We start from the raw sequence: 17,467 nt of genomic DNA, 5'->3' as shown, positions 1-17,467 counted from the left end.
GTAGGGAGCGCTTCTCCCGAATGGGACCTTAGGTGGCGCGAATCCAAATATAACCGGGATCCAATGCAAATAGCAGATACCGAATGGAAAATAAAAACAAAACCCTGTAATATATATAAGACGGAGGGAGTATCAAATTATCACTACTTTCGTCTCAATTTGGTAATTAGCCTTTTTCTTTTTTTACTTTTTTCTTTTTTGGTTTCTACTTGATATTTGATACTCGTATTGAGGCACTACTAAATTCGAATTCAAACTGAAAATTTTCATATTGGAAGATAAAGTGCACCATAAAAAAAACAATTTCATATCCAAACCTCAAACTCAAAACATCTAATTAAGTATAAATGCTTACTACTCTACCTTAATTCTTGTTGGGAATTCGTCTTTTCTTTGCCAATAAAACGAAAATTCAACTATTTTTGTTCTAGGAAAAAATAAATAGAGAGGCACAGGACAAAACATCTTTGGGTGCGTGCCGAGAGGGAGAGGGAGAGGGGAGAGAGAGAATCTGCGTCGCACATGGGAAGGAAAAAAATAGTACTAAGAGAGAGAGAGAGAGAGAGAGAAGGTCCCGCGTTCCCCGGTGCAATTGAAAGGCCACTCCCCAGAGAGAAAGAGAAGTGAAAAAGTGGTGCCATCACGTGACTTTTCCTCCTCCGTTACCAACATCCCTTCTCTCTCCCCTCTGCTCACTCAATCTCCTTTTCTTTCTTTATTTCTGTACTTACACTCTGCAACTAAATTCAAATTACTACAGTAGTATAGGATACAATTTACTTGCTTGGGATCTGTGCACTAATCATCGTCATTAATATCTTTAACAAGTTAATCTCTCTGTGTGTGGGGGTCAACGCCAACTTCTTAAGTAGTACTTTTGTTTTTTTTTGAGTTATGAGGCCTCTCACGTGACATGCTTCCCCTATCATTCTGTAAATCCAAATTTCCATCTTTTTCACTTGTGAGAAAAAAGACGAGCTTACTGCTTACCCCACTCTAGTTCAAAGAGATGGATTAACTTTTAGGTGCGCACCTCAATAGATCCATCAGTTCTCTCATTTTTATTTACTTGTTGGTTGAAAAGACATTGCTCGTTTTCACAGACTTGCCTCAGGATCACGGATCACCGTAATTTTGAGAGAGAGATCCAGAATTACACCATATTTTTATGATTTGTACATATTTAATGTATTTTTTTGGTAGATATACATAGTTTGAGATGAAATTATAGGTTAAAATAAATCAATAGCTTCTATTTTACATATGCTCATGGGTAGTTCTACAAACTTTCTTCGTCATTGGAATCGAGGCGGATCTAAGCTTTGAACTTTATGTGTTCGTATTCACAATTCTATCACATTTCAACAAATTTAGTAAGTTTAAAATTTATTATTTATACGTATTTAATTGTTTATGGACAAACATATTAAGTATAAACTAAAGTTATAAGTTCAAATAAACTCATACCCTCTATGCTTGATGAGCCGCTATGTCAATCTAAATTATATTATTGTTTTATTTTTACAAATAAAATAAGCAAATGAAACACAAAAGACACTATGTTACAACACACAAATAAATATCGATCCGATCCGCAGTGTGAAAAAATTATTCATTGGGATTGTTAGGTTGGAGTCCATCTTTTAATTATTGATCCCCACTCTCCAGTAGGAATTTTTTTATTTTCTTCTTATAACAAAGCGATAAACAAACTGTTTAGTTAAGAGTATGGATGACCAAAATAAGAGTTAAAGCTAAATTAATTTCAAATGAGTCCGGAAATAGAGATTACGTTGTACTATTTCTAAAATTTAAATTGTTCAAATGAATGTGGGAACATAATATATACGTTTTATGTAATTATAAGATAAGCCAAAATTAAAGGAATATTAGATAATTTAAGGAAAAATACCGAAGTGTGTCAGTCTCAAGATTTGCTTTGCGGATATTTCGTAAGCTTAACTTTTTGAAAGTATGTCAAACATGCAATAAAGGATGGAAACATAAATTTAAAGTTTTCCCGGGAAACCTTTGTTGTTATAGTTGTTGAGCAAGAGTCACTGTTATGACCTTCCAATTCTATTTAGTGCCACATTAAATTGTTGACAAAATAGTCAATATTGCTACCCCTTACGAGATAAGTATGTGTTACTTACATGAAATAAACAGGAGTTGAATTTATTAGAGCTTTTTGATTTACTTTAAATCAGTACACATACTATTAGATTAGTACATCACCCTTTTCGAGTCGAGGATCTATTAGAAACAGCCTCCCTATTTGCATTAGGTAGGTATAAGGTCTGCGTACAGACTACTCTTGTTGGGTTTTGGATGTGTTTAATTAATATATTAAATACTTAAAAGAGGGTGAATGGGAAATGGAGGGAAATAAAATTTTTGAGTGAAATTTTAAGTTCCCCCCTTGGCAAATGGGCATTGTCCTATATTGGAAGAGGAAGAGGTTTTTTATGGGTATATAAGCAATTGCTCTTCTTCTAGCTCTTTAAGAGTTGAGAAGAAGGCAAGCCTCGTGCCGCCGTCGTCGTCGCTCGCTCGGCTCGGCTTCGGCTTCGACTTCAGCTTCGGCTTTGGTCAAATGATCGATTGATTGATTAACTTTTTGGACCAAATTTATTTGTTAATAGTAAAATATTAACAGAAATGTTATTAAATATTTGTTTTAATAACAAAATATTAATATTAAATCCAATCCGTTTTTCTGTTTTGGTAACAGAAAAGTAACTACCCTCTTCAATTTTCCCTCTTTATTTTCCCTCTTTATTATTGAGTAAATGGCCATTTATGTAATGGCATTTATGCTGTGGGCGTTTTGCATAAACAGCCATTCTGAAGAGTTGCACCTCTTCAGATTTCAGCCTAACTTTGGCTATAAATACAACACTATTCTGCTCAGAATTTCACTACGATTTTCTGAGTTTCTTCTCCTTCTTCTGCATACTTTTAGCATCAAACAAAGCAAAAAGTAAGTGTGATTTGCTACCGAACTTTGTGTTCGCTGAAACACTGGGATTTGAAGTACCACTACACCAGTGTGTAATTCGTTCTATCCTGGGAGGAAATAATCCATAACCTTGGGTACTAGGAGGGGATTAAATTCCTTAAGGAAACACTGTGAATTCAGTGGGCTCGAATTGGTTTTATGTCAATTCTGTTTATGTTCATTTCTGTTTATACTCATTTATATTTCCAGAATTATTTTACAAATACAGTCTACTAACAACTCTCCCCAGACCCCACCTGTTAGGAACATATTGAGTTTGTTGTTGTCGTTGTTGTTGCTTCATAAGATAAGTGCCTCACATACACGGGAGAAAAGGTTACAATAGCAAGCCCCTTCCCGGTCGGAGAGCCTCCAGGACAAGGAGGCGACGATCAACCATCCACTCTCGTTATTCATATTTGTCCAACTTTCATGCCTTTGTTCTAGTTCATAAAATCAAACTACTGTTAATGGCCAAATAAGCAAAATAATACGTCACTTAAAATCATTGTAAATTAAACTTTCAGAGTATTACGCGACTGACACAATAAATTAAAAAAATTATAGTATATAGTTTTCTTGAATCGGTTAAGAAGAATGCTGGAATTTGATACACACTATGCCTCACATAGGAAATCATTCAATAAATTAACTTTAAGATCATGTGTAGGAGCCGTTTATTTTCGACAAATGGGGCAGATTAATGCATCACTATTTGTTTAACTAGAAACATGGAGTAGTAATTTTTATCTATACTAAAAGATTTAGTCGCTAAATAGATTAATATTATTACTCGGGATCGCCAAAAATATAAAAAATTCGATCTACTAGATTATCATATTTTTATACTACTAGCAGTGAACTAAATTCCATAACACGGTGATCCGATCCGACACACACAGTCTAGTAAACGGTCTCTTGAACTTTTCCTGAAAAAAAACGTTAACCAATGAGCCAAACGCCGTTAATCCGCCACAACGACGTTACATAAACGGCGTTTTAACTTAAACGGAGTTAGCACGAAAGAGCAAAGCGCTTGGATAAACGAAAACGAAAATGAAGTACGCTGCCTTTAAAACAACCTCTCACTAAAGCCCCTTAAGAGAGAAAAGTAGAGAGAGAAAGAGAGAGAGACTTCTCTGATCTATGAGACCCATTTAATTTTCTTTTTTCTTTTTTCGGGTATTGATGTATTAAGAAAGCAATATATATTTTCATGGGGGGGTGTTAGGCAATTGAGTTTTCGTTAGACAAGACGACGAGGGCCTACCAATAATCTCTCAAAAGTCACTGTTTGGATCACTTCCTTATTACGCTTAATTGTGTTCATTTCTGTCAAAGGAATCCCATCTGAATTATGCATTATTCATCGCCAATTCTCATCTAAAGTACGTATCTTTCCTTCTGGATCTCTCATATTCTGCAATTCTTTACTTCCTTACGTATGTTTTTCAGTTGAATTCTGCGTAATTCAGTTGAATTATGATTTATTTGCAGGTTTGGTCGACTAACTACCTGTTTCTCACCGGAACTTCTTTTTGGAGCTGAATTTCCAGCAAACCGAATTTTCTAAGAAGAGAAGTGAAGTGAATTTCGGCAAATAATCTACAAGTTGTGAAGTTAGTTTTACAGAAGATTGCTCTTAATGCGCCTCCAATTTTTGTTGGAGGCGGATCTGAAATTGAAAGAGTGTTGAGTAAATAGAATTTTCGAGTTACGGAACAGCTTAGCGAAATTCAGTTGAATTGTGTGTAATTACTTTGATCTGGCGAACACACAATTCAAGTACTGTGATGGAGCTGCCTCAGCCCAGACCGTTTGGAACAGAAGGTAATACTACTTTAGGTTCACTTTTTTGAATAGAATAATCTTTGAGAATTCTGTCTAATTACGTGATTGTTGCAGGGAGGAAGACGACGCATGATTTTCTTTCACTGTATTCACCTGTTCAACAAGATCCAACACCTCCGCAAGGTAAATTTTCGTGCATGCAGGGTTGTCTTTTCAAACAGAAGTTTTTTTTTTCATTTTATTGGAGATAAAATAGGTAATTTTTCTTTTTCTTTCAGTTTTGCTTATGAGAAAGTTTTTCCAATAATATAATTTTAAGAAAATTGGGTTCTGTAGGTTTGCGTGTGGTGTGCATGTGCTGTTAATCTGTTATCATTGTTTAGGGGAAGGTGCAGCTCTTAATTTTTTTTATTTAATTAAATAAATAAAATTATACTGAAATTGAGAGTTATTTTAGGGTTAAAGAACTTGTATGTATTTCGTTCGGTTGCATACCATGATCATTATGGACATTCTCATTCAACTGGATTTTACATGATCTGATTATGTGAATACATTTTGCAGTGTCATAGCAAAGAACTCAACCCGACTTTGTTTTACTTATTTAAAAAACTTCATTTCTTGTTTTAATTTTCTGATCTTCAATTTCCAATGTACGATGCAGAAATTTGGGTTGGTTTGTCCCCAAAAAATAGTAAGAATCTGGGTTTTATATTTTAAAAAATCATGGGGGGTGAGTTGTAGATGAATGGGGAATTGGGAACAGTAGAGAAAATGTGTTGTGATGTAAAATGTGGTTGGGATAGAAGGGGGAAATAACAGTCACCCACGAATGTTGCAATTAATGCGCCCGTGACCCCAAAGAACTGATTGCTGATCTGAATGCGTATGTGGATCTGGGTCATCTTCTTCCCGGTGGGCCATTCACTTGGATAGGGCTGATATTACTGAATCCGGAAAAAGGTTGGGGCTTGGACTATATGCCTCCCCACTCACATCCAGTTATTTGATCCGTACGATTTTTGGGCTTGATTATTCTCTATGGTACGGTTAAGGACCTAGAGATTGGTATCTGATCCTTGCTTAACCTGTTAAAAAAATTATGGAAAAATAACACTGTATAGCCGAAAAATATATAAAATTTGTATATTTTTTTTATATATACATTATGTATGTTATATACAAAAATTATACATTATTTTCGGCTTCCAGATGTAATTAGTTTCTGGCGTGGGCTAAAAGTAATAATACTATCATGAGATTTTGTATTGATTTGTTTCAAAAGCCAATTTAATAGATTTTCAAGCTGAAGTGATTTAATTAACACAATAATAATTAAATCTACTGAGGAGTATAAAATACTGTAATCTGAAACTTACTGCATTATCTATAAATTGTTTAAAATTTGAAAAGCCGAGGGTCTATAGGAAATAGCCTCTCTATCCTCACAAGGTAGGGCTAAGGTCTGCGTAGTCACTACCCTCTCCAAACCCCACGGTGTGGGATAATAGTGGATATGTTGTTGACTTGTTTAAAATTTGAAAAGCACAACAGAACACAAGCTTCTCTTCGTCTTGTTGTGACGCTTCTATCACTCATATTCCGGTGATTCATCATTCATATATTCATGTTACTGATTTTGGCGAATAGAATTTCACTTTTTAAGTACTAGCATTTATGAAATATTATACTGTAATGATCTTTGCCAGATTCTCCTACACATATATGCTATCTTCCATTTGCATTATTGTGCTTGACACTTCTTTAATGTATTCTATATTAATAATTATGTCCTCTATAGCATGCCTTGCATTGAATCATTCCTTTCTCTATGGTTATTCTGCATACTAAAGCAGGTGGATTCCTAAAAACACATGACTTCTTGCAACCACTGGAGCAAGCAGAGAAGGCATTAAGGAAGGAAGAAGACAAAGTTGAGGTTGTGGCTGTAGAGAAGCCTCCAGCACCGGTAGCTTCTCCTTCAGTAGAGCATATTCTTCCTGGTGGCATAGGCACCTATAGCATTTCGTATTTGCACCAAAGGGTACCAAAGCCAGAAGCAAGCTTGTTTGCCGTAGCACAGGCAACTAGTACCGACAGAAATGACGAAAATTCAAACTGCAGTTCTTACACAGGAGGGAGTGGCTTCACATTGTGGGATGAATCTGCAGTCAAGAAGGGAAAGACAGGGAAGGAGAATTCTGGGGGTGATAGACACGCCCTAAGAGGTAAGAGGTTTATTTTGCCTTCTACTTGCTTTGCGTCTTTCTTGAAAACTGAAATCTGCATCCATAATCAATTTCTATGCAAAGCATACTTGAGAAAGACTGAAAAGTTGAGAGTATATATACAACTGTTTGTTATCTGAAGCAGTGCATTCCATGCGCTATTAGTTATGTTGAATAACACTTTATTGCACTAGAGAACTTAAGTTAATTTAACTTCTTACGCGTAACAAGATTGATTTTGACCAACCACTGATATTGGTTCTCTAGTTTTTCTCTGGTGTTATCAATGGAGGGTTAACCTTGAAATTCAGCTCCAATTAAAACCTGTTATTTGCTTGGCAGAAGCAGGTCTGAACACTGGAGGTGGTCAACCTACGACATCATTAGAATGGCAATCACAATCGTCGTCAAATAAACACAACACTACGGCCATAAGTTCACTCTCATCCGCTCGGTCAGTGATCTTTTGCTCCATATGAATTGCCCATTTTCCCGTGATGCTAATACTTCTAATTACACTTTCTAACTCTATGATCACCTTGCAGACAATCATCGCCTCTTAAGAGCCAGAGTTTTGTACACATGATAAGATCAGCTAAGAATGCCCAAGATGACGACGACGACGATGATGATGAAGATTTTGTGATTAAGAAAGAACCACAGTCGCACCCCAGAGGTTTGTCTTGTGTAAGTCTGATGATTCCCACTCATTGTCTACACGAAGTTGTCTTTTTATAACATACAGATAGCTACCTTTTACAGGTAATTTGTCCGTAAAAGTTGACGGAGAAGGCAATGATAAAAAGCCAAACACCCCACGTTCAAAGCATTCAGCAACAGAGCAACGGAGAAGAAGCAAGATCAATGACAGGCATGTCTACGACACAGTTGATAGCTTAAACATAGAATCTTTTTGATATAGAATCCTTATCTTATAGTAATATTATCTCTAAGGATGGATTTGGATGCTTAGTCAGATGTTTTTAATTTTCAATTTTGTACCATTTCTCCTTTGAAATATATCAAGTAGCCTTCTATGTGTAGAAAGAAGTTTGCTCGAGTGTCCTATTCTGTTACAGATTCCTATATAGGTTTTATGTTTCCATCTCTTCAGACTTTATTCAGCTGCTGCTACTTTGATTGCATTCTAATCGAAATAAAGTGATATCTTGCTGAACATTTAAATGTTCTTTTTAACCCTCTTTTCAGATTTCAGATGTTGAGAGGGATCATCCCTAACAGTGATCAGAAAAGAGATAAAGCATCATTCTTACTGGAGGTACTTGAATTGCATATTTTGTTAAGTCTCTCTTTATCAATAGAGATATATCTAATAAAAGTTAAAATATTGTTTGCAGGTTATTGAATATATTCATTTCCTACAAGAGAAAGTGCACAAGTATGAGGAATCATACCAAGGCTGGGAGAATGAACCTTTGAAGTTACCATTGGTAAATCCACCTCTTGGTCTTTCACTCTTTCTCAATGTTTACCTCCTTTCTTAGGTCACAGCTATGTCATGCTCAAAAATATTCAAAATTTGGCTCATCGTGTGGTATTTAGAACTGAAGCCTAAGAATTTTATGTTAAGAATGTATCATATGGGAAGGAGTTGGTCCAATACCACGTGTATTAAGATGCCTAGATGGTGAAATGAATTGAAGTCTTGACACGCTTGCATATTTCCATCACTATCTTTTCCGAGTATATATATCAAGATACTAATGGTTTTTGGCTCTGAAATATAGTGGATTGAAATGGTAGTCTCGATTTTGGATGCAGTTTATAGTGCAATAACATTCTATCTTAAAAGGCGACAGCTTATTTCCATGTAATCTGTATATTAGCCCAAAGCTAGATACCTATACTCATACTACATTCATTGGCACAAATTTTTAACAGACCTTCATTCTGAAACAGAGCAAGTGTCATAGGACGACTCAAGGTGCAAGCAATCATCCTCAGGGCACTATCAATGCATCAGGTGCTGCCCCGACGTATGCAGTAAAGTTCGATGAGAACATAATGGGGATTTCTTCTACTAATCCTTTTAATGAGAAAAAAGTGGAACCGAACATAAGCACCACAAGTTTAAAAGAAATCAGCCAGCGGCCTGGTTTAACAAATAAGGTGACAACACCTTCTATGCACCCAAACGCATTTCCATTTGGTGCGGCTAGTAGCACAGCAGCTCTATATTCATCAAAGCTGACAGCTGATACTGCTAAGTTGGAGTCAAAGTCTCATCCTCAACTTTCGGTTAGCAGATCACATATGACTGACTATGCTATTCCAAATGCTAATCCAAAAGGCCAGGATCTTTCTATAGAAAGTGGTACCATCAGCATTTCTAGTGCCTATTCTCAAGGGTAAGAATTCTTTTCGTGCTTAAAAGATTCTGGAAATTTATCTTTTTGGAAGAAGCATTGATGTTCTACTTCCACATGCATATCTAAAAACATCATATAAAATGAAGTAACCAAATGCTTGCCCAAAGCCAGTATCTGTCTATAGAAAGTGGTATCATCATCAGTTCTAGTGCCTATTCTCAAGGGTAAGAATTCTTTTAGTGCAAAAGATTCTGTAAATTTATCTGTTTGAAAGAAATGATGTTCTACTTCCACATACATATCTATAAACATCATATAAACTCAAATAACTGGGTCCTAAAGATTTGAAACTAGACACAGTTGCAACAAAAAAGGCATCCAAAAACATGGCAGTTAATATACTTTGACAGAGAAGAAGTCATTTTACTACACTTTAGGATGGAATTGAATTACTGTATATGTTTGAATCAAGTTCTGCATCAATCTTTTGTTGTTTTCTTTTGAGATATAGTGCATTGTAGAAAGTTCTGTTGTTTATTGCATTGCTTTGTTATACATGGTCTGCACTCTGATGAAATCTCCCTCTTCCTAAGTAGACTATTCTATATGCTTTTTGCTGAATATACCGGATGCTCGATTAAAGTATATACTAGTACTTGCCAGGTTGTTGAACACCTTGACACTAGCGCTGCAGAATTCTGGAGTAGATTTGTCGCAAGCCAATATCTCTGTGCAAATTGATCTTGGGAAGAGAGCAAATGGTAGACTACATTCTTCAGCTTCCACTGTTAAGGTACCTGAGCCCATTTTAATTCCAGATACTTTATACAGTTCTAGATGTTATTATTCTCATACTTAACACCTGGGATTGAAGCGTTAAGTAATAGTAACTTTCAAAAAATTCCAACAGGGTGACGATGTTTCCACAAGCAATCAACCAATTCCAAAATCCATAGGTACAAGCACAAGGGATGAGTCTGACCGTGCCTTCAAAAGGCTGAAAACTAGTTAATGCTAATTTAACACACTGGTGTTCTTTTTTTTTTTTTTTTTTTTTTTTTTTTTTTGCAATTGGTTAAATTTATTTGTTTTTCTCTTCCGCTTCGCCTACTCCTTCCCCTTCTCGAGCAATATTGACGTCCACACCTGGTACAGAAATTTCCCAAATGAGAGTTTCCAGGACACTGTATATGCAATGTAATATTTTTCTGCCTCTCATTTTCCCTATTGAATTTGTTGGGCTGCACAGATTTCCTTGACTAGAGTGTGATATTTATTACTTATAGTAAACTATTGTATCATTATTAAGGCTTTCCGTGCTGATAATGAGAAGCAGCAGTTTCAAGTTTAAGGCTTTCATTCATTTTCATTGGATGGCTCAAGGACATTGTTCTAGTCTATTTTATTAATAAAGACATTATAAATTTCCAAAAGAAAAAGAAAACAGTGGCTCTTGGCCCATATATCCTCACAGATTCATCATGCTGCATTTTATCGACGATCAGTAGTAGAAGTGGATATTATATTGCAACTATTGTTTGAATCATTATTTCAGTGAAGTAGAGGATTTGAGATGAATTGTGTTTGGTAACAATTTTTCGATATTGCTTGAAATAGTGAATATGGGTGAAATAAACCTGCAATAAGTTTTTTTCATCTTGAAGTTGAAATTCTCTTCAAATTTGAAGTGTAATCAAAAAGATGTTTTTGTGCTCTGTCAGATATTGTTTGTCATTACATCGATCTAATTCAAGATCATCAAGAAGTAATATTCATTCATTGAATTTCAACATCTCTTCTATGAGATTACATCTCTTGCTGTAGTAATATTCACTCATTTAAGTTTACTAGTTTATTCGTAAAATCCATAAAATAAAAATATTGACATATGGAAAGGTAATTAAATGATAACCTCTCTTCCTGTAAGAATATAAATCTCAATAAAAATAATATAAATCGCAATAAAAAAGGGGGTGCTTGGCAAGTAAGCCTTGAAACTTGGCCAAGGGGAGTTTCACGGGCATCGCCGGCCAAACCAACCGCCATAGCAAGTAAGCCTTGAAACTTGTATGAATTTAGGTGTATAAGGTTTGACACAACATGTGTTGCAAACCATCTCATCCCCACACCCCGGTGCAAACACTTCTCACGCTAATCCTTTTTTAACCCGCAAAACTTCCTAATTAATATCCGATGTGGAATATCATTAGTTCGGTAATTTAATTGGCCTTGCTTTTTGTTTTTATTGATCAAATTTTATGTACTTAAATCCTTTATTATTGTTTTCATCTTCTCTTATATTGGATTAAAATAGATACTTCGCTCAGTATGTAATTTCCAACCCCTCCTTCATTTTGGTTAGTGCATACTTAGAAACAATTAAATATCCTTCTCTATTGGTCCCCACGGAAGCTAGAAGAGCACATTAGATTAGTTTTTTGGGCTTGTTCTTATCGTCCCATTACATTATTCAAGCCAACTAAAAAAACTTATAATTTAGACACACACTGACAGAAAGGAAATAAAACTATAATGCCATTTTGAGAAGAAAAAAAATGAATTTGGGAAATTGTATAATATATCAGCCCAAATCTTGTCTTCACTTTACTGCTACTAGGAAATCATCAGGATATGCGTGGTCGACTGATTTTATTTTGTGTGTCACACAACTTACACTAGTTGTGTGAGGCCTCTTTTTATCTCACATATTTGTGGTCCCATTTCTTACACATCTGGGTCCATAAAATTTTGGGACCACACAGTTGTGAGACAAAAAAGAAGTCTCACACAACTATTGTCAGTTGTGTGAGACACAAAATAAAAAAATTCTGCGTGGTGCAACCCGGTCTTTTTAATTTGACTTGTCTTTGCCCAATATTTCAACAACAGTTCTACAACGGCATTGGAGGATGACAATTCCGTAGACTGCCAATTTATTACAGGTGTGTTGGGCAGGAAGCTAAATGTATTTCTATTGGGTTTTTAGGTGTGAATAGGAAAAGATACCATTTGGATTGCACCTCTTCACTCTCATATTTATTGCCTATAAATATAGAGGCATTGCCTCATACACCTTTTAAAAAATTATTATAATACGTGTGTGATGAGTTACACAAAAATTGAAGGCGAAAATGCAATCTCAATTTGAAGCACAATCACACTGAAAAATAGCTATCAAATGAATTTATATAGTAGTGTTCGAACAACTTCAATTATGCAATTCTTATAAATATATCAAGTATTCAACTTGTCAATAGTTTATTTTTATATCTCAATAACACATAATTTAAATGTGAATTTGAGCAGTATTTATTATGATTGCAAATATTTCACATCTTAAAGTTTTTATTTTTTTTAAAGAAAAAAATGGAAAAGTTCAAACTTTAACATAATTTCTAATTAATTAATTACTTTGGGTTCTTATGAACCTGTTGAGGACTTCCCTTCTTTACTCAATAGGAGCAAGAAAGTTTTTTCTGTTCAAACAAAACAAACTTGGTTGGAAAAAGTGAAGTGAATAACTATACTGAATATTAATCCTTAGCAAACAGAACTTCTAGCAAAGCTCACCACAAAAACAATGAACAGAGAAAGCTCTATTCCAGCAAGAAAAAAATATGACTCATATGGTGAAAAAAAAAAGATAGTATTGTAGCAAAAATTCTCATATACAAAGAAATTCAGTTTATAAAATATAACAAATTAAGAAATATGGCAAGATTATATTCCACAGATGAGTCGGTTGAATTGTTTAATTTAGTTAGCTTATGATTTAACAATAAGTAAAGATGAGAGAATTCTTACATATGTTAGTGTGCATAACTGTTGAAAATTAAAGGGAAGGCATATTAGCAAAAAAAAGGGGAAGGCAAACGGAAGGTTGAGATATATATGTTTTCAAGAAGCAATGGAGATGTTCAAGTGAATTGAAAAGGCTGCCGTATCGGATGAAAGTCAACAGTTGGCTTTTCATTTACCATATTCACTGCAATTGAAGTGTAAGATTTTTTATCAAAATTGAAATGTAAGTTTCTGTCGTACAAAGAAATATATATTGAAAGTGTTTCAAGTAAAGGGCAAAATGATTATTCGTTTTTGAGGGATATTTCGTAATTTAATTTAAATAGAGCCTTCTCGCTTATAATATAGCATACTAGTTTTTGGGCATGCGCGTTGCGCGTGTACCCCATATCAATGAATATAAAAATTTAATTTTTTTTATGAAATTAAAGAAAGAAGTATAAGTTCTTGATATCTTATGGTGATCTGGATATATTTATTAGCTTATTTCAAAAAGCCAAAACACCTTCAGGATGGCAAAAAATAATATACTTCGAGTAAAAACTAAAGAAATCGTACTGGAAAAAAATTTGTCTGAACACAAAAGAAAAAAGTGTTTAGCCTCGTATGCTCTCTGATTTTTATAGTAGACGTCATTAAACTCTCATCGGCACAAACGCCTCCTCTAACTTGTTGCAGTACCAATGATTGTCCAAGGCGCCACCATATCCAAGAACTTATTAGATATGTTACCATATCGGCAAGTGATTTGTTAGGCTCATAAGGTAACCCAAAATTGTAAAGTTAGTTTGCTATATTACCACTGACGAAAATAATGGCAGGCTTTGTCTATCTTATAATACAAGGAGCTTTAGCCAGTAAATATTACAACTATATTTTAGTTTGTTTATAGAATAATATGTCTATCAAATATCATTAATAGTATTTTTATCTGGAATGTTCTCAAAGCAAAGATTCTATGAATTTAATTGAGAATACGAAAAGCACCAGCTATTTTTAATATACCAGATACATTAAGTAGTTATCCAATTAAGACTAATGGGCAAGACTATGAAATGACTAAAAGAGATACAACTGGTTATTAGATGAATTTAGTTGACTACAAAAATTTATTGCAAGTAAAAAAATATTTTATTATTAAGAAATGAGAGTAAAATAGAACAATATAGTAATAGAGACAAGATGTATAAGAGGAGAATGTAGAAGTTATCTTATTCAAGTGTGTTTCTTGTGTGTTCTTCCGTAGGCAAAGAATGTCCTATTTATACTATACAAGATACACCCAAAACTCACTAGATACATCCTAGGAATTAATAGGTACTTCTATCCAAGTAGTACATTGTATAGAATGTATGGATGGATTAAATGAACATCCATATACATTCACTTTATTTATAACACTCTCCCTTGGATGTTCATTTGAAAGATAATGTGCCTCGTTAAAATTTTACTAGGAAAACCCAGTGAAAAAAAGCCTAGTGAAGGAAAAAGAGTACACATGTCTAGTAATACGCATTGAGTGCTGCCTCATTAAAAACCTTACTAGGAAAACCCACTTGGGACAAAACCTTGGTTAAGGGAAAAAGAGTACAGCGCGTATTATACTCCCCCTGACGAAAGCTTTATTTGATATCTTAGAGACGACGCATTCCAATCTTATGTCTCAGCTTCTCAAATATTGATGTTGGCAATGCCTTAGTGAATAAATCTGCTAGATTGTCACTTGAACGGATTTGTTGAACATCTATCTCACCATTTTGCTGAAGATCGTGTGTGAAAAAGAACTTTGGTGAAATGTGCTTTATTCTGTCTCCTTTGATATATCCTCCTTTAAGTTGAGTTATGCAAGCAGCACTGTCTTCATACAATATCGTTGGAATCTTCGTTTTTAAAGAAAGACCACACAATTGTTGAATATGTTGAGTCACTGATCTCAACCATACACATTCTCGACTAGCTTCATGAATAGCTATTATCTCTGCATGATTGGAAGATGTAGCAGCTAAAGTTTGTTTTGCTGAACGCCATGAAATAGTTGTACCCCCACAAGTAAATAGATAGCCTGTTTGAGATCGGGCTTTATGTGGGTCAGACAAATAACCTGCATCTGCATAACCAATCAACTGTGAATCAGACTCATAAGAATAAAATAATCCCATCAATAGTCCCTCGGAGGTATCTAAAAATATGCTTAACACCATTCCAGTGTCTTGTTGTTGGAAAGGAACTAAATCTTGCTAATAAACTTACTGCAAAATTTATATCTGGTCGAGTATTATTTGCAAGATACATTAGTGCCCCAATTGCACTAAGATATGGAGTTTCATCACCAAGAAGCTCTCCATCATTTTTATGAGGTCGGAATGGATCTTTATTTATGTCAAGTGATCTCACAACCATCGGGGTACTCAATGAATGTGCTTTATCCATATAAAAACGCTTTAGGATCTTTTCGATGTAAGTTGATTGATGGACAAAAATTCCATCTTTCATATGCATTTGTATTTATAGATTGTCCAACCGGGACATCAATTCGAATAGGAGCATTAGCAGCTGGAATATGTGATTTAGTCACCCTTGGTAGGTTAGTGAATGCATCTGGCAGTTGATTTGCAATATTTTGCAAATAAATTATCTTTTGAACCTCATGTTCACATTGCTTTGTTCGAGGATCTAAATGAGATAGTGATAATGCATTCCAATCTATCTCCTTTTGCAATTGCTTATTTTCTCCCCCTAATATTGGGTATACTGATTCATCAAAATGGCAATCAGCAAATCTTGCTGTAAATAAATCTCCAGTCATAGGTTCCAAATATTTTATAATAGAAGGAGATTCATACCCAACATATATCCCCAATCTTCTTTGGGGTCCCATCTTTGTGCGTTGTGGTGGAGCAATTGGAACATATACTGCACATCCAAATATTCTAAGATGGGAAATATTTGGCTCCTGACCAAAAGCCAATTGTATTGGGGAGACTTTATGATAACTTGTAGGTCTGATCCGCACAAGAGCTGCTGCATGCAAAATAGCATGGCCCCATGCTGAAATAGGAAGTTTTGTTCTCATAAGCATTGGTCTAGCAATTAACTGGAGGCGTTTGATCAATGATTCTGCTAGACCATTTTGAGTATGAACATGAGCAACTGGATGCTCAATTGTTATCCCAGTTGATATGCAATAATCATTAAAGACCTGGGACGTAAATTCACCAGCGTTATCAAGACGAAGTATCTTAATTGCATATTCAGGAAATTGTGCTCTTAATCTGATTAATTGAGCTAGTAACCTCACAAAGGCCAAATTGCGGGTTGATAACAAACACACATGTGACCATCTTGTAGATGCATCTGTCAAAACCATATAATATCCGAATGGTCCACATGGAGGGTGTGTGGGCCCACATATATCACCCTGTATACGTTCCAAAAATGCAGGAGATTCAACTCCAACTTTAATTACTGATGGTCTAATAATTAGTTTTCCTTGAGAACATGCAGCACAAGAGAATTCTTTAGTTTGAAGAATCTTCTGGTTCTTCAATGAATGACCATGTGAATTCTCAATTATTTTGCGCATTATATTATAACCGGGATGGCCCAACCAGTCATGCCAAATAATAAAATCATTAGTAAACTTCTTGTTTACTATGGCATGTGATTCCACTACACTAATATTAGTGTAGTATAATCCGAAGGAAAATGCGGGAAGCTTTTCAAGCAGATACTTCTTTTCCGCTTTTATTGTAGTAATATAAAGGTATTCAACATTTCCTTCATTGGTAGTCTCAATATGATAGCCATTTTGGCAAATATCTTTGAAACTCAACAAGTTTCTTTGAGACTTACTACAATATAATGCATCATTAACAGCCAATATAGTTCCTCCTGGTAGTAATCCAGTAGCTCTTCCAGAGCCCTCAATTAATTTTGTACTACCAGATATTGTAATTATATTGGATTCTTTCATAATTAAATAAGAGAAATATCTCTTATCTTTTAATATAGGGTGCGTCGTAGCACTATCCAGAAGACATATTTCTTCTTTATTATTCATACGGCCAACTGAAGACTGGGAAGTTTTCATATTCTTCAAGAAGAAAAAAAATACATCATAAGTTATATTGAAAATTGTAAGAACAAAAGAAACTATATTTATGAAATTAAATACCACCAACATAAAAGGTTTTATTCAAAATATGAACTTCATAAAAAGAAGTACATTTATTCTTATAATTTTCCCAATAATAAGCCTTCAGTTATGATGCTCAAAGAAGTCTCCAGCTTCTAAATGAGTAATATTTGCAAGACCT

General features: G+C 34.8%; 1 protein-coding gene across 3 annotated transcripts; it reads left to right on the top strand.

The window, feature by feature from the left end:
* Window positions 4,082-10,709, top strand: LOC109223778 (transcription factor BIM1). Of its 3 annotated transcripts, none has more exons than XM_019388201.1 (12): window positions 4,082-4,389; window positions 4,499-4,831; window positions 4,907-4,975; window positions 6,646-7,020; window positions 7,363-7,474; window positions 7,566-7,696; window positions 7,783-7,891; window positions 8,230-8,299; window positions 8,379-8,471; window positions 8,923-9,389; window positions 10,014-10,143; window positions 10,261-10,709. In XM_019388201.1, exons 2-12 carry the CDS (start codon window positions 4,795-4,797, stop codon window positions 10,360-10,362), a joined length of 1,695 nt encoding a protein of 564 aa, XP_019243746.1. In that variant the 5' UTR covers window positions 4,082-4,389; window positions 4,499-4,794; the 3' UTR covers window positions 10,363-10,709. The 3 variants fall into 3 exon arrangements, with proteins under 3 accessions (XP_019243746.1, XP_019243747.1, XP_019243748.1); XM_019388202.1 differs by having other exon boundaries at window positions 4,083-4,389; window positions 6,649-7,020; XM_019388203.1 differs by having other exon boundaries at window positions 4,083-4,389; window positions 8,941-9,389.

This window comes from Nicotiana attenuata, chromosome 3, assembly GCF_001879085.1.
Source record: "Nicotiana attenuata strain UT chromosome 3, NIATTr2, whole genome shotgun sequence".
In the NCBI taxonomy this organism is placed as follows: Eukaryota; Viridiplantae; Streptophyta; class Magnoliopsida; order Solanales; family Solanaceae; genus Nicotiana; species Nicotiana attenuata.
Note: the sequence above shows the minus strand (reverse complement) of the source record. Positions and strands in the feature narration are given on the sequence as shown.

Excerpts from the sequence above, each read along its gene's own strand:
- LOC109223778 (XM_019388201.1), top strand. The coding sequence starts at position 4,795 with ATGGAGCTGCCTCAGCCCAGACCGTTTGGAACAGAAG. Across the intron at positions 7,892-8,229 it reads AGAAGCAAGATCAATGACAG|ATTTCAGATGTTGAGAGGGA; the intron begins GCATGTCTACGA and ends CCCTCTTTTCAG. Across the intron at positions 10,144-10,260 it reads CTTCAGCTTCCACTGTTAAG|GGTGACGATGTTTCCACAAG; the intron begins GTACCTGAGCCC and ends AAATTCCAACAG.